The 19710-nt window shown below is 40.9% G+C and overlaps 2 protein-coding genes across 5 annotated transcripts in view; both read right to left on the bottom strand.

The window, feature by feature from the left end:
- Window positions 1-19710, bottom strand: part of LOC142062001 (alpha-1-antitrypsin-like) — a 20979-nt gene continuing 1269 nt past the window's right edge. The window contains exons 1-7 of one of the 4 annotated variants that reach the window (XM_075103809.1): window positions 17867-18305; window positions 16688-16966; window positions 6084-6156; window positions 3709-4380; window positions 2781-3051; window positions 2064-2211; window positions 1-352 (exon numbers count right to left, since the gene is read on the bottom strand). In XM_075103809.1, coding sequence (XP_074959910.1) covers window positions 143-352; window positions 2064-2211; window positions 2781-3051; window positions 3709-4363 — 1284 coding nt within the window. In that variant the 5' untranslated portion in view covers window positions 4364-4380; window positions 6084-6156; window positions 16688-16966; window positions 17867-18305 and the 3' untranslated portion in view covers window positions 1-142. Of the gene's footprint in view, window positions 353-2063; window positions 2212-2780; window positions 3052-3708; window positions 4381-6083; window positions 6157-13209; window positions 13613-16687; window positions 16967-17866; window positions 18306-19710 lie in introns of those variants that run through there. The other 3 variants (XM_075103810.1, XM_075103813.1, XM_075103811.1) reach the window with 3 other exon arrangements.
- Window positions 18401-19101, bottom strand: LOC142062002 (alpha-1-antitrypsin-like). Its single transcript, XM_075103814.1, is given in 3 exon segments — window positions 18401-18985; window positions 18987-19044; window positions 19047-19101. Coding segments are annotated over 3 exon segments (684 nt in total). The 3' UTR covers window positions 18401-18414.

Below are 19710 nucleotides of genomic sequence, written 5' to 3' on the forward strand. Positions count from 1 at the left end.
TGTCTGTTTGTAAGTGAAGAATAACTTCATGTAATATTTATTTATTTGTTAATTAGGATCAATCCTAGACCCTTTTTTCAAAGAAGTCTCTGGGATGTGCACAAGCTCTCTTCTCTGCACTGGGGAGTACTAGTGCTCTGGCCTAGTCTTCCCTGGCAGCTGGGTTCACAATTTTCCCCATGAAGAGGATGCCATGGGTGGTTTTGTCAATAATCATCATCAGGAAGGGCCTGTTGAATCTGATGTGAGGAGGAGGAGGAATGTCTGCAGACAATGGTACCAGTTCTATCACAGTCACTGCAGCAGCCTCTGTGCCATTCTCACTAACATCCACCATGGCCTTGTGAATTGCCTGCAAAGGAAGCAAAGATTAAAATCAAGGTACAGAAGAGTGAGAAGCAACTGGGGACAAACTTGCTTGCTTTGACACTGTGAGAAGGTAGTTTTTAAAACAAAACACAAAATGAATGTAGAACTGGTGTGAAAAGATACTCATGTCCAGCCTCTCCAATACAAGCAAAGTTTGCTCTGAGTTCAGGGAGGGTTTTCTTCAACACTCTGGCAGAGTTAAATTTGGCTGCTTGCAAAGACTAAGCAGCACAGAGAACATTTATTGTTCTGTTATTTCTCAGAGTAAGTTTTTGCCCATAATATTTCACATAGAAGAAGGGATTAATTTTGCATTGGTTTCTGTGTATGCAAAAAAATCTTTCTGCAAAGACACAATAGTGACAAGATTTATAGGGTATCTTTCTGTAACACAGCCCACTGGTATGACTTGACTTTACGAGACTTTCTACAGTAGGTATAGCAAATTAATATTTCTAAATTCTTGTGGTGTTATTTCATTGTCTTTGATCAGTCCTCCATGTTTTTTCTTCCTTGTCCGTAACGCATATGAAAATTCCTCTCATGAGGTCCTGCTACCCTTCCTATATTCACTTGTCCTATATCTGTAATCCAGGTGTTTACACATGTAATAATAATTCAGTGTGCAGAATCTCAAAATCATTAAATAATATAGGTTGAAAGGACCTCTAGACGTCATCCAATGTAACGAACCACCCTATGCTGAGTCAGCTCTGACACTAGATAAGGTTGCTCAGGGTCTCATTCAGTCAGGATTTGAACCTTTCCAAGGATGGAAATTTCATAGCCTAAGTAACCCATCCTAGTTTTTGATCATCCTTATGTTGATTTTTTTTTTCATAATATCTGCTGACAATTTTCCATTTTCTATCTTGTGTGCATTGTCGCTTGTCTTGTCACTGCGCACCTGTAGAAAGTGCCTGGGTCCATCTTCTTTGTACCTTCTTAATAGGTAGACAGAACCTCCCTTCACCTTCCCTTCTCCTGGCTGAACAAATCCAGATCTTCCAGCCTGTCCTCATACTCCCTGTGCTCTAGCCATGCAGCCATCCTGCTCACCCTCCACTGGACTCGCTCTGCCGCAGTATGTCCACATCTCCCCCTTTCACTGGGGAATCACAAACTGGATGCAGTAGTTCAGAGGTGGTCTCACAAGTGCAGAATAGAAGGGAAAGGATCATTTCCCTTATGACATAAGGCATATATATTCCCTGGGACACTAGGGAAATCACTTTACTTGTCTGTGTGGCAGCTTCTTGGTTGTGAAATGGGGCTATCCCTGTCCCACAAGTCTGTTGTCCATATAAATTCTGAGGTGCTCAGATAAGGTGTATGTAAGGTGTATACATAAGATAAGAATGAGTATTCCCAAGCTTATGTCATAACCAATACTCTTGTCATGTATTAAGTATTTTACACCAGCTTTACATGAAATTATTCCTGTTATTCTTTCCAGATCTGTTTTCTTCTTCAGAGACTTTCAAGTGAACCTGCAGGATTGCTATGCAGTAAAAATTGTAATATTAAATTGTAGGAACAACAGCCATTTAATCCCTAAGCTTCTCCTTCCTTTATTACCATCAGTGAGTCACGACTACACTCCGGAAGTAGGATCAGCGTATTTGTGGAGATAAAGCCCGCAGGTAAGCGAGGCAGACAAATTACTTGACTACCATCTCTGTTTGCATACTTACTTTGGAAACCTTCAGAAGAGTATTTTCTGCCACTCCAGAGAGATCAGCCTGGTCACTGAACACCTCTGTCACACCCATTTTCTCAAACAGGCTTTTAACATCATAGGAAGTGGAGATGGAGAATTTTGGAAGGTACAGGTAGATTTTTCTTTTCAAAAGAAACAAAAAAAAAGTGAGTTAATTATTGCAATATCCCTTGATGCAGTAGATGTTGCAGGTATACACCCAAATACCCAAATACCTGGGATACCTGGAGCTAAGGCTTGGCTTTCTAAGACAGTGATAAATCCCATGATAGAGAAGCAGAAATTGAGGTACCTTTCCCATCAACCACAGCCTGCTTAGTGGTATAGGGACACAGTGCTGGTTTATGAAAGTGGCTGGCTGGAAAGTATCATCCAGACTGGAGGAAAAGAAGCTGTATTTTCTTTTGAACTGGATTCTTCTTCCTCAAGGCAGTTTCCTGAGGGCAAGACACCCATGTGCAGGTTCCTCACAGCTGGTAGCACTCCCACTGTTGTGATTGGGGGAGCTGAGGATAAGGTTCCCCTTATGTATGAGATCACCTGATATCTTGTCTGATTTAAAGAAACTATGCAAAGCTTGTTCCTCAGAGCTGTGCTTAGAAACTCCTTATGGCATCCTACGCTTTACTTTGCCTGGATGAGTAGTTATAGATTTTTCAATGTTTTAACAAAGCAGCAGTTTAAAGATTACCTTTTTTCAAGTGATTGCATCCATTTAGACATTGTCTCTTTTAGCAGAGCATCCTCCACTTGCCTCATTGTCCCTTCATCAGGCAGAATAAACAATGCAGCAGCATTTCCTTTGTATGGCATTTCTAATACCCAGCAAGACAACTTCTCATCCCTGTGGATATTAAAGGCTTTGTTTTGATACATCATTTTGACCTTAACAGAATTCTTGGCATCCAACAAGAAGTCATCGTCTCTGGTGACCAAACTGTTGAAAGGTCTTTCCCAGTAGCCTTTTGACAAAAGAATAAATATAGAATTGAATAAACTGAAAAAGAGACTAATAAAGGCACATCCCATTAGTTGATGTTAAAGTACTGTATTTGAACTGTAAATGCAACAACAAGCTTATCTGAGTTTAAGGATGCTTGTTCCCTGGCCACGAAAAAAAGTTTTACATCATTTCAATGGTTCTAATAAAAATAACACAAGAAAAATATAGGCTGAGGGTTTTTCATGGAAAAGACCTGAGCCTTTGCCTGCTCAGGCAATGGTAAAAATTCCACAGACTCCCACAGGCTCCAGACTTACACTTTTCATAAAAGTGTCATCTGTGTTTCACCATGTCCTGTACAGCCAACCACCTGTGGCTCTCAACAAATTATCAGAAGTTCCCAAATTCATCCCTTCTGAATATTTTCAGCTCTGAACCTGGCTTAAAATTGATATGACAGTGTCTCTTTTTTTCCTTTCTTTATCTTTTATTCATGTAGAAAATGATTCTTCATACCTGGCTTTCAAATATTTCCTTCTGTCATTCAAAAGTAGAAAGATGTATTTTAAATTAGATGATAGAATACGTTCACGGTGTGAAAAAAGTTACGTTTCTTAGATCTAGATAAGACTTCCAGAACTTTTGTGTATAACTGCTGCCCATGTTTGTCACTCACCTTTAAAGAAAATGTAGTTAACCAGAACCATCACAGTGTCTGGATCAAGACTCTTGAATAAATCAACAATTTTCCCATGGGTTTTTGTTTCTATGTAGTTATTGATTTCATTTATAGCTTCTGGAGAATTCTGGAAGTTACTAGAAATAACCTCAGAATAATAAAAATTTGTCACATCATCCAAAAATTTTTGAAGCAGTTTCAGTCGATCATCTATGAACAGGGCATTGCCCATGCTCAACTGGACTTCTCGGTGAGGGTCATTCATCAGCTGGAGGACACGATGAAATCCCTCATGGATCTCCTGCTCCTCCATCTCTGTCAGGTTGAAGGCAAGGCCTTTGTGCAGCTGACTGAGCGTGTTTGATCTGGCTCCCAGGGAGAGCATTGCAAAGGCAGTGGAGATGCTCAAAGGAGAGAATAAAATGTTCTTGTTGCCCACCTCCTCTCTGACCTGCTTGTAAAACCTAAATGCAAAGTCATAATTGCTGGGGGCTATCTTGATATGAGCCAAGTTTTCACCATCAGGCTGGGAATGGTCTTCTGGGGAATGGGGTATTTTTTGTTCCTGCTGTTCATCATTGAGGCTGGACCTATGTTGACCCTGGACTTGAACTTCAAGAAGCAACAAACACAAATACAATGGAGACTTCATTTTCCTTCTGAACAGTTCTGTTAAGAAAGAATAGAGCAGTTTTTAGATCTAGAGAATTTTATCTTTTCTGCATAAAAACAGTTTTTCTATTCTAGATACTGATTTTGAGATGTCAATGTTTACAATTACTTCTCTATTTAGAAATACGCTTCTACTTGGCCTCCTGGACAGCCTATTTCTATCTAGTTAGTTCCATCAGTTTCTGATCAATGAGCAAAAGAAGGAAGATATTAATGTGACATTTCTAGGAAAGAATTGACATTGTGTAGGCTTTTGTGAGGTATTATGCCTGAAATAAATACTTCTTGCCTCTGACCAGCGTGGCCTCATTGCATTCCTAAGTGCCTTTGGGTCCATGGCTGAGCTCACCTGTTGGCCCCCATGTATTTGGTAGGTACTTCGGCAGAGGGACTGACCTTTGCAGGTAGGTTTCTGTCGTACCCATGGTCTTGTTATGACTTGGGTTTTCAAGCAGTGCAGTGATACAGAGATAATGTCAGTTATAGCTGTGAATAAAATCCATCTAGATGCACACCCTTTAAGCTGTTTATATCTTTCTGCCTCTTGTGTAGCAACTCTGAACTCAAGAACCGTATTATTTCAAAACATTACTTTAAAAGTTTCAGCAAATTGAGGATAAATTGAGAAAGTTTATTGACTCTCTCTATTGTGCATAAACTATCCATAAGGTTGCAAGCCCAAGACTCAAGAGCTTAGGAAAAGTTTTAGTGGAATCTGTCTTGCTGCATATGTACAATTTGATGACCTTTCCTCTTCCTTTAATTGATATAAGCAAATTCTACACAATCCCACAGTCTCTCTTCTGCCCTTCTAGGGGGAAGAACCATGAAATATACTGGAGAAGAATGTTCTCTATAGGGTGCCTCACCTAAGTTATCTCAAATGACAGAACCTCCAAAACACGAAGTAGGCCAGTGGCCTGCAGGAAAACAGAAACTATCTGAATGTTGTTCATAGCAGCTGCATACTTATTCTGGAGCATGAGATTCTGCCCCAGGGTCTGTTTCAGGCTGTGTGTCTCATGCCAGGTTTAGGTCTTACATCAAACTCTTCATGGGGGCTTGTTAATTCTGAGTTCCCTCTTTTCTGGCTGCTTAGTATCAAACACTGGAGATACAAGCTGTGGAAGTCCTGAGCATGGGAGCTGTGCTCAGTATGTCTAAAATGCTGGATAAAAACACTGACTCTGAAAAAAAAGGCATTCTAAATGGAGGTAATTCATTTTGGTCTTGAAAGTAGTCTTTGCATAATTCCCCAAATCTGCCTTTGAGAGAGACTAATTTCTCTTCCAGGCCACTTGGCTGCAAGTAGCCTGGTCTTTAAGCACACCAGAGGTAGAGGGAACCTACTGTCATTTGCTCTGCATCAGCCTGGAGTAGTCAGGACATTGAGATTGCAACTCAATTTATTCCTTTGGGAGCAGAGACAAGGAGGTTTTTTTCACCTTGGTATTGACTGTTGAGTACTCATTTTGGACCACATCTCCCAGTCATCATACCACTACAGTGAGAAGCTGGATCACTGACTGAATCCTGCTTTCAACACTTACAACACGCTGCCAGAAGCTAAAAAATGTTCCAATTATTGTACAAAATAGATTAATCTCAGAATTAAATACTGTGTAATAAATGGCAGAGATCACAGACACCATGAATTCAAAGAAATATACTTTTCTAAGAAAGTATAATATGATACTTACAGTGCTGGAACCTTCTTTCACAGAGCTTCTTCTCCATTCTTCATTTTGCTGCGTACTATTAAGTTAATGTCCACTGGTAAACATTAAACAGAGCAAATAAGATTTATTTGCAAGCTAAAGACTGAGTAAGCTATTTTTTTCTGGACATCAAACATTGTAAGTCTGTTTTCCCGTCATACAGGTAGAATGTTGCCAACACCTAGGGCTCTGAGGGGAGAGAAAGAGCAGGGCCCTTGCCATTCTTGACCTTGAAATAAACTGTGGGCAAAAGAGCTTTGCAAGATAGTCTGGCATGACTGTGGGCAAAAGAGCTTTAGAAAACAGAATATTAGAAGAACTGGAAACCTAAGACAGGGCCAAAGCAATGTCTGTTTATAAAAAAGATGCTGTGTCCCACTGAACTCTCTGCATGGGATATTCTGATGCAAGGATGCCATCTAATTGAGTACCCTAAGCAGCAACAAGTTTGTTCAGGAGTAACTCAGTATCTCTGTGTTGCCCTGCAGCACACACTGCATGTATGCCCTAACTGGCGTTATCTGAAGGGCTCATTAAATTGTTAGATGAAGGATAGTTGGGGCACTAGTTAGCTTTTAGAAAAGCCTGTGATTAGTATTTTAGAAACTACTAAATTGAAAAGCAAAGTATTACCATAGCTTGAAAAATAGCCAAAATAAGTAAACAAATGGAAGAATGAAATGGGCAATCTTTACCATGGCAGAATGTTAGCTGGGGGGAGGATAGTAGATCTTCTTTACCACTTGTAACATACACATAGTATAGGCATGTTTTATATACATACTATATGTGAGTTATACTTGGATCCCTGTCAGGGGGAGCTGAGAGAAACAGGCACAATTCAGCTATTTAGAAGGTTATTTAAGGTTGAGATGTATGGTACTCATCCTAATTAACAGTGACTAATTATTTCCATTGAATGTACATTTCACCTCAGGTAAATCTACAATTTATCTACACATAGGAATCTACCCACCATAGTTATTGCTATGTAACTACTATCTCTTAAAAGACAGAGGCAGAGTTGGTCAGAACACATTTCTGCAGAGAGGTTTTTTCATGATGTGTGCAAGTTCCCAGAAAGTTTATTGCAGTATTATGTAAAATGACCAAGGTTCAGCAGCAGCAGGTATGCTGTTGCTTAACTCTAGCAAAGGCAAGCTATTTTTCTCAAGTCTAGGCCTGTGTTCAGCCAATCTTTCAGCCCAGCCCTAATGCTTGGCTAACCCTCTGAAGGATGTTACTGTTTTCAGGGAGGAGCTGCTGGGAACAGCAGAGCTTCTGCAGTAATTCCTCTATTTTCTCTCAGGACATGCAGCAGCACTCAGTATGTCAGGGAGAGAGTGGAAGGTTGCTGCTATCCCTGCTCACCATTCCCAGGCACTCACTCCTCTCACCCTGGCCCAAGACTCTTCCTAGGCAAGGTTAAGACCCACGAAGGGCCATTTTTTCTGCAAACTTCAAAGCAATCATCTTCTTAGCAATTCCAGATAGATCAGCATGGTTAATGAATGCATTGGTCACACCTAGTCCTTTGAAAACCTCCCTTAGGTCATACATGCCAGAAATAGAGACTTTTGGAAACACGAGTCTCTCCTGTTGAATGCAATGGAAAATGAGGGTGAATCACCACCACACATAGGTATCACTGGCATACCTGTCAGGTGGCAGCATCTGTGAGGACCCAGGGAGAGGAAAGCAGTTTGTTACTTCTCTGCACATTCCTGCTGGTGCAAATGGCTGTGTCCCCAGAACAGCTGTCACTGTGAAATGTGAAGCTAGACTGGAAAGTGTGTGCAGAATTTTGCAGGAAGGAGATCCACCCAGGGGAACTTCACAGAGGAGGGCATGGAGCTCTTGGATGCTTCTAGATAAGCAGTGACTGGGACAGAGGGACTCCTGCTCCAGGATCCAGGGGATTCATATAAAGGACTGACAGATGTGCTTTACCCATTTGCTTGATACTGGTCTATATGGAAGGAATTAAGGAATAATTTAATTATCTCTTTCCCTACTGTCTGCCAGTGACTCTGCTCAGTTATGCAATGTCTTGGTTCCTCCTTACAGGAGGAGTTTCATCCCATATCATTAACTTACTCCTGTTGCTGCTTGGTTGTCAAGTTATTATATGCCAGCTTTGCAAGTTATATTTCTGGGTTTTCCAGGGCAAAGCATTTCTGGCTGTGGAAACAAAACATCAGCAAGATGATAAGGATTGAGCAAGAGAAATGTGCACTTTGCATGATAAATCCTTATGCAGCCATTTCTTGTCAGCTTATAAAGATGTCTCACTCAAGGTCTGTCTGCAAAAGTTCATATAGATAATCTTCTTGATGTAAATAACTCAATTCAAATCAGGAGATTGGCTTCATTGCAAAATTGCTGTAACTAGAATAAAAATCAAGTCCCTCTGTATTTTTATCAGTTTCTGTAAAGGGCATCCCAACTGTGATCTCCATGTCTAACAAATATTCATCCTTTTGTCCTTGGATAAGGAAAATTATTCTGGCTCTATTTCAAAAAAAAAAGCATGAGTACAGGAAGAAAAAAGTTGAAGGCTAAGCAAGAAGTCTGTGACAGAACTGGAATGGAAATGAGACCTTTTCTGCTTTGCTTTCAGTTTCTTTCACCAGTGCAGTAGGAATCTCTGAACTAAATTTCATATGAATTCATAGTTTTCTAGACAAAAGCTGTATAAAAGGAATCAAATAATCTCATTATTTTCTTCTGTGTTACATCTCAGAAGGAAATAAAGTTCTTTTATTACCAGAGTGTGATTCCGTTTCTTACAACAGACATTTTACCTCAGATGATCACTTTCATCAGTTTGCAGAAAACAATATTTTAAGTTTTCTGCTTTGCCTGTACCTAATCTCCTGGCACTGAAAGAAAATGTGTTTCCAAGAGCATCCAAGCATTTAAGGCCTGATGTGAATTCAATTGGAGCTGATCAGCCAGCATTTTAATGTTGAAGACAGGTAATCTCTCACTGAGAGCTCATCTCAGGTTTTACTGATGTATTTTCCATAAAGCTCCCAGATGAAGACATTGGAATTGTAGACCTGCTTGATACTGCCAATGTTTTTCAAAACTAGCTGATATAAGTTTTTAAAAAATCACTAGAATAAGAAAGGGGGAAAAAATAAGTAATAGACTGTAAGACCAAAATTTTGTTCTCCAACTTAATTTGTAGCTTGAGTTTCTTTTTCCAAAAGATGTATCAAAATCAAGTAGTTAAGACTACAGACCAAAAATCTTAATTAAGTATAATGGCAAAAGAACTTAGAGATGACATGTATAACTGCCAGAATTAAAATAAATGATAGTAAAGTGGTGTGTCCTCCCAAGTGTCGGAAAGGTTAAAGGCCAGTCCTTCCAGCACCTGAGTCTAGCTGGTGGCTCTGGACCCCAGGGCCAGCAGGGCAAATGCAGCAGAGATGTTGACTAGGGAGAAGAAAACACTCTTGCCAGGTTCTTGGGCAGTCATTTGCCTGTAGAGCTAGAAGGAAAAGTCTGTGTTGCTGGGGGATATCCATTGGCAGGTCCCAAAGGATCTCCTTCGCGGGGATGCTGCCTCTGTGGCAGTTTTCTTATTCTGCTTATGGCCACTGGACTGTTAACAGACAGGGACAACAGGCTTGAGTGCAGCAGAGGAGCATTGCATGCAGTCATGGGTAAAGAAAAAATAAAGCCAATTCAAGGTTTCTTGATCTAATTGTAAATAGATTTCATATCTGGGTACCATGCCAGAAACAACTCCTAAATTCCTCCACCTGGCCCTTTGAGAACTTCTGTAACTATTACTTTATCAGGTTATAGCAACATTTGTCTTTCTGAACTGTCAGTAAAGCCATTTCTAAAAGTTTTTAGCAATCAAAAAATACGAGTTTCCCTTTGGTCTGGTACTGTCTATGAGAATGAATTGATCACAGGGGATCTGGTTACATCTCCCTGATTCAGCAGTAGTTTGGCAGTGGTATTACTGCAGACATGGTCTGCTTTATTTAACATCACTGTCAGATTTGAGGACTGGGGAGCTGTGCACTTAATTGCCTCCATCTCTGCCTGCCTCTGCACAGACATTGGAACAAGAGCTGCATGACATTGGCCTTGGATACTGAGCCTTTCTCAACAGGGACATTCTCCAACGGCCTTTTTCTGCCAGCTCATTCCAGTTTGCAGAATCAGAGCAGCACCTATCAGCACCTTGCACAACTGTCAAAAAAATGTCAGGGTCCTGAACCAGTGGCAGACTTTCTGGTTCATAAAACTCTTGGTTTCAGTATTTTTAAGGTGGTGGGTGGGACACAGATGATGGACAATGACTATGCCTCCACAGTAAGTTGTACCACATTTTAAACTGTAGTTAAGTTCATTTATATTACAAGGTAATAAAATTAAACTTGCATATTTTATGCTTCATGATAGTTTGTGCTCAGCTGTGAAGTGTTTCAGGTATCTGTGTCATCACTGTATCATCTGAAGACTGGTGTAAATCCTTAATGAGGAGCAGCCTTTTGAAAATAAGCATGCACAGTTACTGTGACAGCAAATGCACAGGACTGATCAGAAGAAACCACCAAAACACATCCATGGGAAGTACGTGGGAGTCTTACAGCTTGTGACTTGCAGTAGTTTTGAAGGATGTTTTCTGAACTGCCTAATCTTATTCCACAGAAGGCAAAGGGTCTTCAGTTCCCTCATTTTTGGGAAGTAGGTGGTGAAGGCCTGTCAGCATGACCAGGAACTTAGTGTCATTCAAAAAAGGCAGATCACCAGCCGAGGGGGGAGCTTATAGGGCTGGATGACAGAGGAACAGTTCCCCACCCCTCAGTCAGTCACTTTGCCTCTGTACTAGTACATTGAGCAGTGCTGGGGCAAGGCCTGGGCATCAGCCTGCAGTCACTCATATTCTGACATTTTTAGTACAGTTTCAGACACAGGTATCACTCATACCAGCTATGATTCTTCCAAACAAGTGCTAAGCATGTTTTTGGAGTTAGCACAGGCCAGGGGATATTTCCAATAAGCAGCCCAGGTGTCTTGCAGGGTCAGAGTTAAGCAACATCAATATGAGCTGTGATGAGCCCATTGACCTCATGGCTAGAGAACAGACCTTGGAGCACTTTACTTACTAGCATAGATGTAAACTCTGGGGATATAATCAATCTCAATGTTTGTTTAACCCCTTCCAGGTATTCATATGCTATCCCTACTGAACTTCTATTTGTTGATGAAACACAAGGTCAAATCTATAAAGCAATGCCATTAGCACCTTTTGGGTGTCTAGCCAACTAAAATTCCCCAACTCTGATTTAGATACTGCTTCCACATTCCTCATGACCCTATAAACTCAAACTTCTGATTTAAAATATTAAAATCCTGATCACCTAACCCAGTCCATTTAAAGATATTGAATGAGGTTCAAAACACTGAGAAGGGGCTGGGGTTTTTTTAACCTAAGACTATGCTGCTGTAGCCCTGAGCAGTGTTAAGTACATTTATCACAGTTAAATATCTGCTATTGATCGTACAGGATGGAACATGGAGGGAGTCAGTCAGACACCACACCAGAATGTCTGTGCTTCTGTTGGCACGCATCTCTTTTCTTGGTGCTCCAGGTCCTCACAAATGCCAAGCCCTGGCTCTGGATTTTGACACAACCTTAGATCCATAGGGCTGCATTAGGAGAGAGATGTCAAATTGGTAAAGACATCCTCAGAGAGGCGAGTAGTCATTTTCTCATGGAAATACAACATGACCTTTCTCCATCAATGACATCCACGTGGGAGAGAAGAACTAGCATATCCCTGAGTGGACTTCATTTGTATTTTAAAATTCCATATGTCAGCCCTCCAGCACCAGGACCTGGTGAGAGCTGGCAGAAGATGGAGCAAAACTCAGCATTTTGTTTCTTTCCTACCCACAAGTGAAGAGTGGCCTCTTTGTTCCATATTTATTTACTTAAAATATTTAAAACTAATTCTCTCAGCTGGATACTTACTTTGTTTTTCAAAGATGGCATATACTGGTCATTTAAAGGGTGATTTATAAAATTCTTCATAATTCATAAATAAGTGTATCTCAGTGGTTACTTCTACTGGGAGACAAAGCTAGAACAGTATTTTTAAAAATGACCACATTCTTGCCTCAGTTCTTTGGAAAAAAAAATTGTTAGCAACAGTTTTGAAATAATTTTAATCACATTGAACTATAATTGTGTGAAGAATGCAATTCAAATCAATAAGGCCGGCCACTGTCTAGTCATTTTTCGGTTGGGTTTACACTTTTTCCCATGAGGAGGATGCTCTGAGTATACTGATCATCAACAGCAAAACTGGATGGTTGAACAGGAGGAACAGAATGAGGAACGAAATCTACCAATGACTGCTGCAGCCTCTGTGCTGTTCTTGTGAATATTCAGCAGAGCCTTGTGAGCAGCCTACAATGAACTACAGGAAGAATTAGAGTATGTGGAGACCAGGGTGTTAAATGATTAAAATTAACACTAACTTAATCCAGCTACTGCCTTTCACAAAAATTGCTAATAGGCCAGGAATCAGGAAAAAGGCCACTATAGCCCATGGTGGGTTTTTTTAACAATGTTTTCTCAATAATCAAATATTCTCACATTCAGAATTCCTCTGTGTATCCAACACAGACCATATGGACTGCAGCCCTTGTGGAATTAATTGAAAGTAGAATATTCAAGCAAATTCACAAGGAATGACAATTTCAGACAGAAAGGAAGTTGGGTCCAAGAACTGCTCTGTATGTATCCCTGATAGCACATGCATTACACAGAAATACACAGCAATACACAGAACTGCGCAGGTTGAAAACACCTTTGAGATCATCAAATCCAACTGTAAACCTAATACTGCCAGTTCACCACTAAACTGTGGCCCTTAGCACCATCTACACATCTTCTAAATACCTCTAGGTATGGTGACTAAACCACTTCCCTGGGCAGCCTGTTCCAACGCTTGACAACCCTTTCAGTGAATAATTTTTTCTTAATATCCAATGTAAACCTCCCTTGGTGCAACTTGAGGCTGTTTCCTCTCATCCTACCACTCATCACTTAGGAGAAGAGACCAATACCCACCTTGCTACAAGCTCCTTTCAGGTAGTTGCAGAGAGTGATAAGGTCTCCTCTTAGCCTCCTCTTCGCCAGGATAAACAAATCCAGTTCCCTCAGTCACTCCTCATAAGACTTGTGCTCCAGACCCTTCACCAGTTTTGTTGCCCTTCTTTGGACATGCTCCAGCACCTCAATGTCTTTCTTCTAGTGAGGGGCCCAAAACTGAACACAATATTTGAGGTGCGGCCTCAGCAGTGCCGAGTACAGGGGGATGACCACTTCCTTAGTCCTGCTGGCCACACTATTCCTGATACAAGCCAGGATGCCGTTGGCTTTCTTGGCCACCTGGGCACACTGCTGGCTCATAGTCAGCCAGCTGTTGACCAACACCCCCAGGTCCTTTTCCACCGTGTAGATTTCCAGCTATTTGTCTCCAAGCCTGTAGCGTTGCACAGGGTTTTTGCAAGAGAAGTGCAGGACCTGACACTTGGGCTTGTTGAACCCCATACACTTGGCCTTGGCTCATTTGATGCAGCCTGTGCAGAGCCCTCCTACCCTCAAGCAGGTAAACGCTCCTGCACAACTTGGTGTCGTCTGCAGACTTCTTGAGGGTGCACTAGATCCCTTTGTCCAGATCATTGATAAAGGTATTAAACAGAACTGCCCCCAGTACTGAGCCCTGGGGAACACCACTTGTGACCAGCCACTGACTGGATTTAACTCCATTCGCCACAACTCCTTGGACGCAGCATCCAGCGATTCTTCTACCCAATGAAGAGTACACCTGTCCAAGCCATGAGTAGCCAGTTTTTCCAGGAGAATGCTGTGGGAAACGGTGTCAACGGCTTTACTAAAGTCTAGGTAGACAACATCCACAGCCTTTCCCTCATCCGCTAAGCGGGTCACTTTGTTACAGAAGGAGATCAGGTTATTCAAGCAGGACCTGCCTTTCATAAACTCATGCTGACTGGGCCTGATCACCTGGTTGTCCTGTACATGCCATACGATGGCGCTCAAGATGATCTGCTCCATAACCTTCCCCTGCATTGGGGTCAGACTGACAGGCCTGTAGTTCCCTGGATCCTCCTTCCAGCCCTTCTTGTAGCTGGGTGTCACATTTGCTAACCTCCAGTCAACTGGGACCTCCCCAGTTAGCCAGGACTGCTGATAAAGGATGGAAAGTGGCTTGCTGAGCACTTCTGTCGGTTCCTTCGGTACCGTTGGGTGGATCCCATCTGGCCCCATAGACTTGTGTGTGTCTAGGTGGTGTAGCAGGTCGCTAACTATCCAAGGTCCCCTTGGATTATGGGGGCTTCTTTCTGCTCCCCATGACAGCCTTCCAGCTCAGGGGGCTGGGTACCCAGAGAACAACTGGTCTTACTGCTAATGACTGAGACAAAGAAGGCGTTAAGTACCTCAGCTTTTTCCTCATCCTTTTTCAGTATGTTTCCTCCCACAACTAATAAACTCTGGAGATTCTCCTTAGCCCTCCTTTTGCTGTTAATGTACGTATGGAAGTATTTTTTAATGTCTTTTACGTCTGGGCTTTGGCTCTTCTAATTTTCTCCCTGCATAACCTCACTACACCTTTGTATTCCTCTTCTCCTGAGATGTCTGCTCCTTCTTCCAAAGTTCATAAACTCTCAATTTTTTGCCTTGTTCCAGCCAAAGCTCTCTGTTCATCCAGGCCAGTCTTCTTCCCTGACGGCTTGTCTTTTGGCACATGGGGACAGCCTGCTTTTGTGCCTTTAAGACTTCCTCCTTGAAGAATGTCCAGCCTTCCTGGACTGCTTTGCCCTTCAGGGCTGCCTCCCATGTCAATCAGTCTCCTAAACAGGCCAAAGTCTGCCCTCTGGAAGTCCAAGGTAGCAGTTCTGCTGACCCCCCTTCTTACTTCTCCGAAAATCAAAAACTCTATCATTTCATGATTGCTATGCCCAAGATGGCCTCCAACAATCACATCATCCACAAGTCCTGTTCTGTTCATGAGCAAGAGGTCCAGCGGGGTGCCTTCCCTAGTTGGCTCACTACCAGCTGTGTCAGGAAGTTATCTCCCACACATACTAGTTTAGCCATTAGAAATTCGACCTTGATACCAAGTATTTTTTTAAATTATTGTTGGGCATTTTTAACCTTTTTGTTTTACTAGCTCCAAAATGTTAGAACATTGTAATTGCTGCTTTCAGAATGGCTGGAAGATGCTAGCCTTTCTTTTCACTTTATCTGTTTCTCTTCACTGTGTTTTCAGGAAATGCGGTGTTTTCCTCAAGTCTGATCCATCTTACACAATTAGCACTCATCAGGGCCTTCAATGACAGTAGAAGTTTTAAAATCTTTTGAAATTATAGAATGCACATGTTAGAAAATGGCCACTTTTTCTGCTAGATATGTTAATGAAAGGCATCCCCAACACTGATATCCATGGGCACTCCTTTCACATGCAGAAACTGGATTGTGTTTAGTTTCTGGGACAAATGTTACACTCCTCCCAACCTTTGCCTGTCAGATGGAAGACAGTACCCTTATCTCCAGATCTTGGAGAAGTCTGAGAGCATTTAAAGTTACTTTATCAGCTACCCATTCTAGTTCAGAGTATCAGCCAGTCCTAGCAATAAGTAAAATTTCACAACTTAGCTTAGGGCAAGACAATTGGGTATTAAGGAATCACAGACCTTTGTTTCTGCTTACAAACTTACTTTTGAAACCTTCACATTAGGCTTTCTTGTGATTCCAAACAGATCAGCCCAATCAGAAAACACATCAGTTACCCTCAGTTTCATTAACAACTTATTTAAGTTGTAGGTGCCTGAAATAGAGAATTTTGGAATATACACTTCTATCCTCCTATTAGTTCAAAAGAAAATTATGGTCATTATTGCAATCAAAGCATGACTTGGACTGAAGACTCCCAACTTGCTGGTGGTTATTCTGTGCTAAAATGCTAGTTTTTTAATCTGAAAAAGTTGGCAACAAAAAGAAGATGGGAAGATGATGGTCTGGAGGATGGGAAAGGAGAACGACATCCGTTGGGCTTTCTTGTATGATTCTGCAATACAGCCACTTGATGAGAGCGCAAGCAGTGGTGCTGCCAGTATTTTTGGGACTAGGTTTGCATTCTCCTTCTAGCCTTAAAGGTTTATCTTTTGGAATCCACACCCCATTCCCTCTGGGGGATCTGATTGTTATGTCGCAGTATTACCAGTCTTAACACATTTTGCCTAAGACAAAGGAAATGGAGACACTTAACATCACCTAGAAAATGTGTGGGGAAAAAATTACATTTCCCAGCTCACAGATCTCTTCCCTCATCGCAAGGTAATGCTGATTCTAATTTTTGCTGAAAGTATCAAATAATCAAATCATTTGGTCTGTCCCTTTATACCTATTCCATTGCCTAAATCTCCAATCAACAGCAAAGGCTAGTAACTGTAAAAGCTGATCATAGTGTTCAGACTTTGGACTCTGACTACCTTGAATCATCCAATCAAAATTCTATATTTACCATCTTTCAAGTGTTTTTTTCCCATGTAGACACAGTGTATTTTGTCAGGGCCTCTTCCAACTGTTTCATTTTTCCTTCAGCGGGCAGGATAAACAGCACCTCAACATCTCTCCTGTAAGAAAGTTACACCAGCTGGCAAGACAGCTTCCTGTCAGAGTATGTTTTATGGAATCAGTCTCGAGTCATCATCTTCATTTCAGCTGAGGTCTTCGCATTCACATGGAAATAATCCTGTGTGTCCCCTTAATATTGAAAGGATTTTCCAAGTAGGCTTAAAACCTAAAGAGGAAGAATGCAATCGAATGCTTATTTCAATGAGGATATAATTATATAGTCCAGACTAATGTACACCAGACAAACCCATATCTGAAGATTTACACTCATACTTGAAGATCAGAGGTATTCCAGGTTTATTAAAGAACGTGTTCTTTGTCATCTTTGCTGTACTGTGTTCAGTGAGCACTAAATATTTCAGGTTAAATTTCAGATGGACTTGTACAACACCTTTCTAAGTCAGATAAATTAAATGAAGTAACTTCATTGTATTACTTTACATTATATTTGAAGAAAATGAAAGCTGACCAGGATCCATCGAGTTACTTTCTGGTTCCAGAATATCGCTTGGGAAGCAAGATCCAAGCAGATTTCTGCCTTTTAAAAGGTAGTGTGTTAAGCTTCTTCCATGCTTTTTCATATGTTCTTCATCTTGTAGCACTAAGGAAAAGCTTAGATGCAAGAACAACCCAAACTTTGGGCCTGATCATAACTGCACTATGGTAAATCGAATAGGGCTTCAAGGGCTTTAATCTTCAAAATGGTTTTCTCTGGATGTTTATTCAACTGAATTTTCAATGATATTTTATTTTATATTAAATCAGGTCATTCACTGAACAGATACACAGGGATAATAGTTTGCGATTCTGTAAGTATGTTCTCTTTTTTAATATTGAATAGAAATAAAATAAAACTGAAAAATAAATAATGGAATGTAAATTCCACAGTACTCTGATTACATAATAAGTTTGAGCTTTTCTCCCTGTCCCTCCAGTAAAAAAATTGTACTCCAATATCATAAAGAAATGCCTCAGACTAGGGCACCTGAGACCAGGGTACCCAAACTTAATGAAGTACCTGAAATAAAATCTGTTTTGCTGAAAGTTCATCTATTTCCAAACATACCTTTCTGGGTGGTAAATTCCATTTTTTGTCCTGCGTGCTGTTTCAAATGGATGTAACGTCTAAGAGGAAGTTAATCGTTGCCAAAGCAGTGCATTTACAAGTACCTCTTGGGATATGTATAACATAATGACAAGCTGTAGAACATTTAGATTCCAACTCCAGAGGTACCTACCCATTTAAAAGGCATGTATTATAAATATATTAAAGTGTTTGGCAATTTTTGTTAATCTGCATCTTTGGAATTTGTTTTTCTACTTCATACAGCATGTGAAACTATTGTAATTATTTAAATAACAAGCAGATAAAGTCTGACAGAAAAATTTACAAATGCATGAATCTGTTGTGCTCTGGCAATTCCCTAAAACTTGAAAATTGCAAATAAATGAACTTTTCTTCTTAGGAGCCTAAACATATGCTAGAAAAATATAGATGTGTAAGAGGTTTCAAAGCACGAGAACTTTCAATGTTCCTTATCAAAATAACCTAATCTTAACACTGGCCTTTCTTTTAAAAATAATTCAGAAATAATCTGGGATATTTGTTTTAGTTCAGGTGAAACTGAGGTACTGCAGTAAGTTAAACTTATGTAACATACTTTTGGAATAAATGTAGTTAATGACTACCATAAGAGTGTTTGAATCAAGGTCTTTAAGTATTTGGTTTATATTCCCATGGGTTTTGCTCTGTATATGATCGTTGATCTCTTTCTTAGCTTCAGTAGAATTCTGAAAGTTACTAGAAACAACTTTTCCTTTGTACAGTTTTTTTATGTCCTTCAGAAATGTTTTCCATGACTTCAGGTGTTTGTCCGTTAATAGGGCGTTCCCCGTGCTTAGTTGCACCTGGCTGCCAGGACAGTTCAGCAAGAGGAGGAGATGATGAAAGCTGTCCTGTACCTCCTCCTCCTGGGTGTCAGTGAGGTTAAAAGCCAGCCCTTCCAGCCCCTGAGCCTGGCTGGTGGCTCCACAGCCCAGGGCCAGCAGGGCAAAGGCAGTGAAGACACTGACCAGGGAAAAGAAAATGTTCTTGGCAGGTTCTTGGGTGGTTGCTTGCCTGTAAAACCAGAGGACAAAGTTTGTGTTCCTGGGGACTCTCTGTTAGCAGGACTCAGGAGGGTCTCCTGGGGGGGTCAGTCACTTTCGGCTCTTTGTTGTGGTGGTTGGTCTGGGTCAGGCTGTAGCAGTGAGGTGAAGCATGGCCACCAGCAAGCACAGCAGGAGGGTGGCCTTCAGCATCCTTTGCAGCTACTGTGTGGACAAAGAATGAAATGGTCTTGGATGGTGGAGGTCAGGTGTGTCAACATCTCATCTTTCATTTCTATCTGCTAGTACCTTCAATAGCTACCTGGTAATTACTGTTATGTCCTGACCTGCCCCTTTACTATGGAAGCGTTTTTTAAATCCTTGTGCTTCTGAGTTATCTGTAATTCCTATCCATTGCTGCTTACTTCAGTTCTGCTTTACTCCAGCTATAGAAGTCTCTTGTTACAAGAGAAAGAAACGGTTTAAAGAAAGAGGGAGAGGGACAGAACAAGTGAAAAGGCTTTTTTTTTTTTATCTCTGCAAATCCATTTTATGGTGAGGCAACACATGAGGAGCAACTCTTAATTCTTTTGTATTTATCTCTAAGAATTCTCAGGATTATTATGCGATTAGTGATTGAATAAGGCTTACGTCAAATGACAGTGCTATGCCAATGGAAAACAATATGAGATTGCAGCACTCAAAAGTGGTATTCTTTCTCTCATTCCTGACTCATTTTAATATACAAAGTGACTAATCACAAGAGAGCTGTAAAAATTTTCTGCTTCAATACCTGATTAAATCTGAATATGTTGCTTTACT

This window comes from Phalacrocorax aristotelis, chromosome 9 (genome assembly GCF_949628215.1).
Source record: "Phalacrocorax aristotelis chromosome 9, bGulAri2.1, whole genome shotgun sequence".
Classification (NCBI taxonomy): domain Eukaryota; kingdom Metazoa; phylum Chordata; class Aves; order Suliformes; family Phalacrocoracidae; genus Phalacrocorax; species Phalacrocorax aristotelis.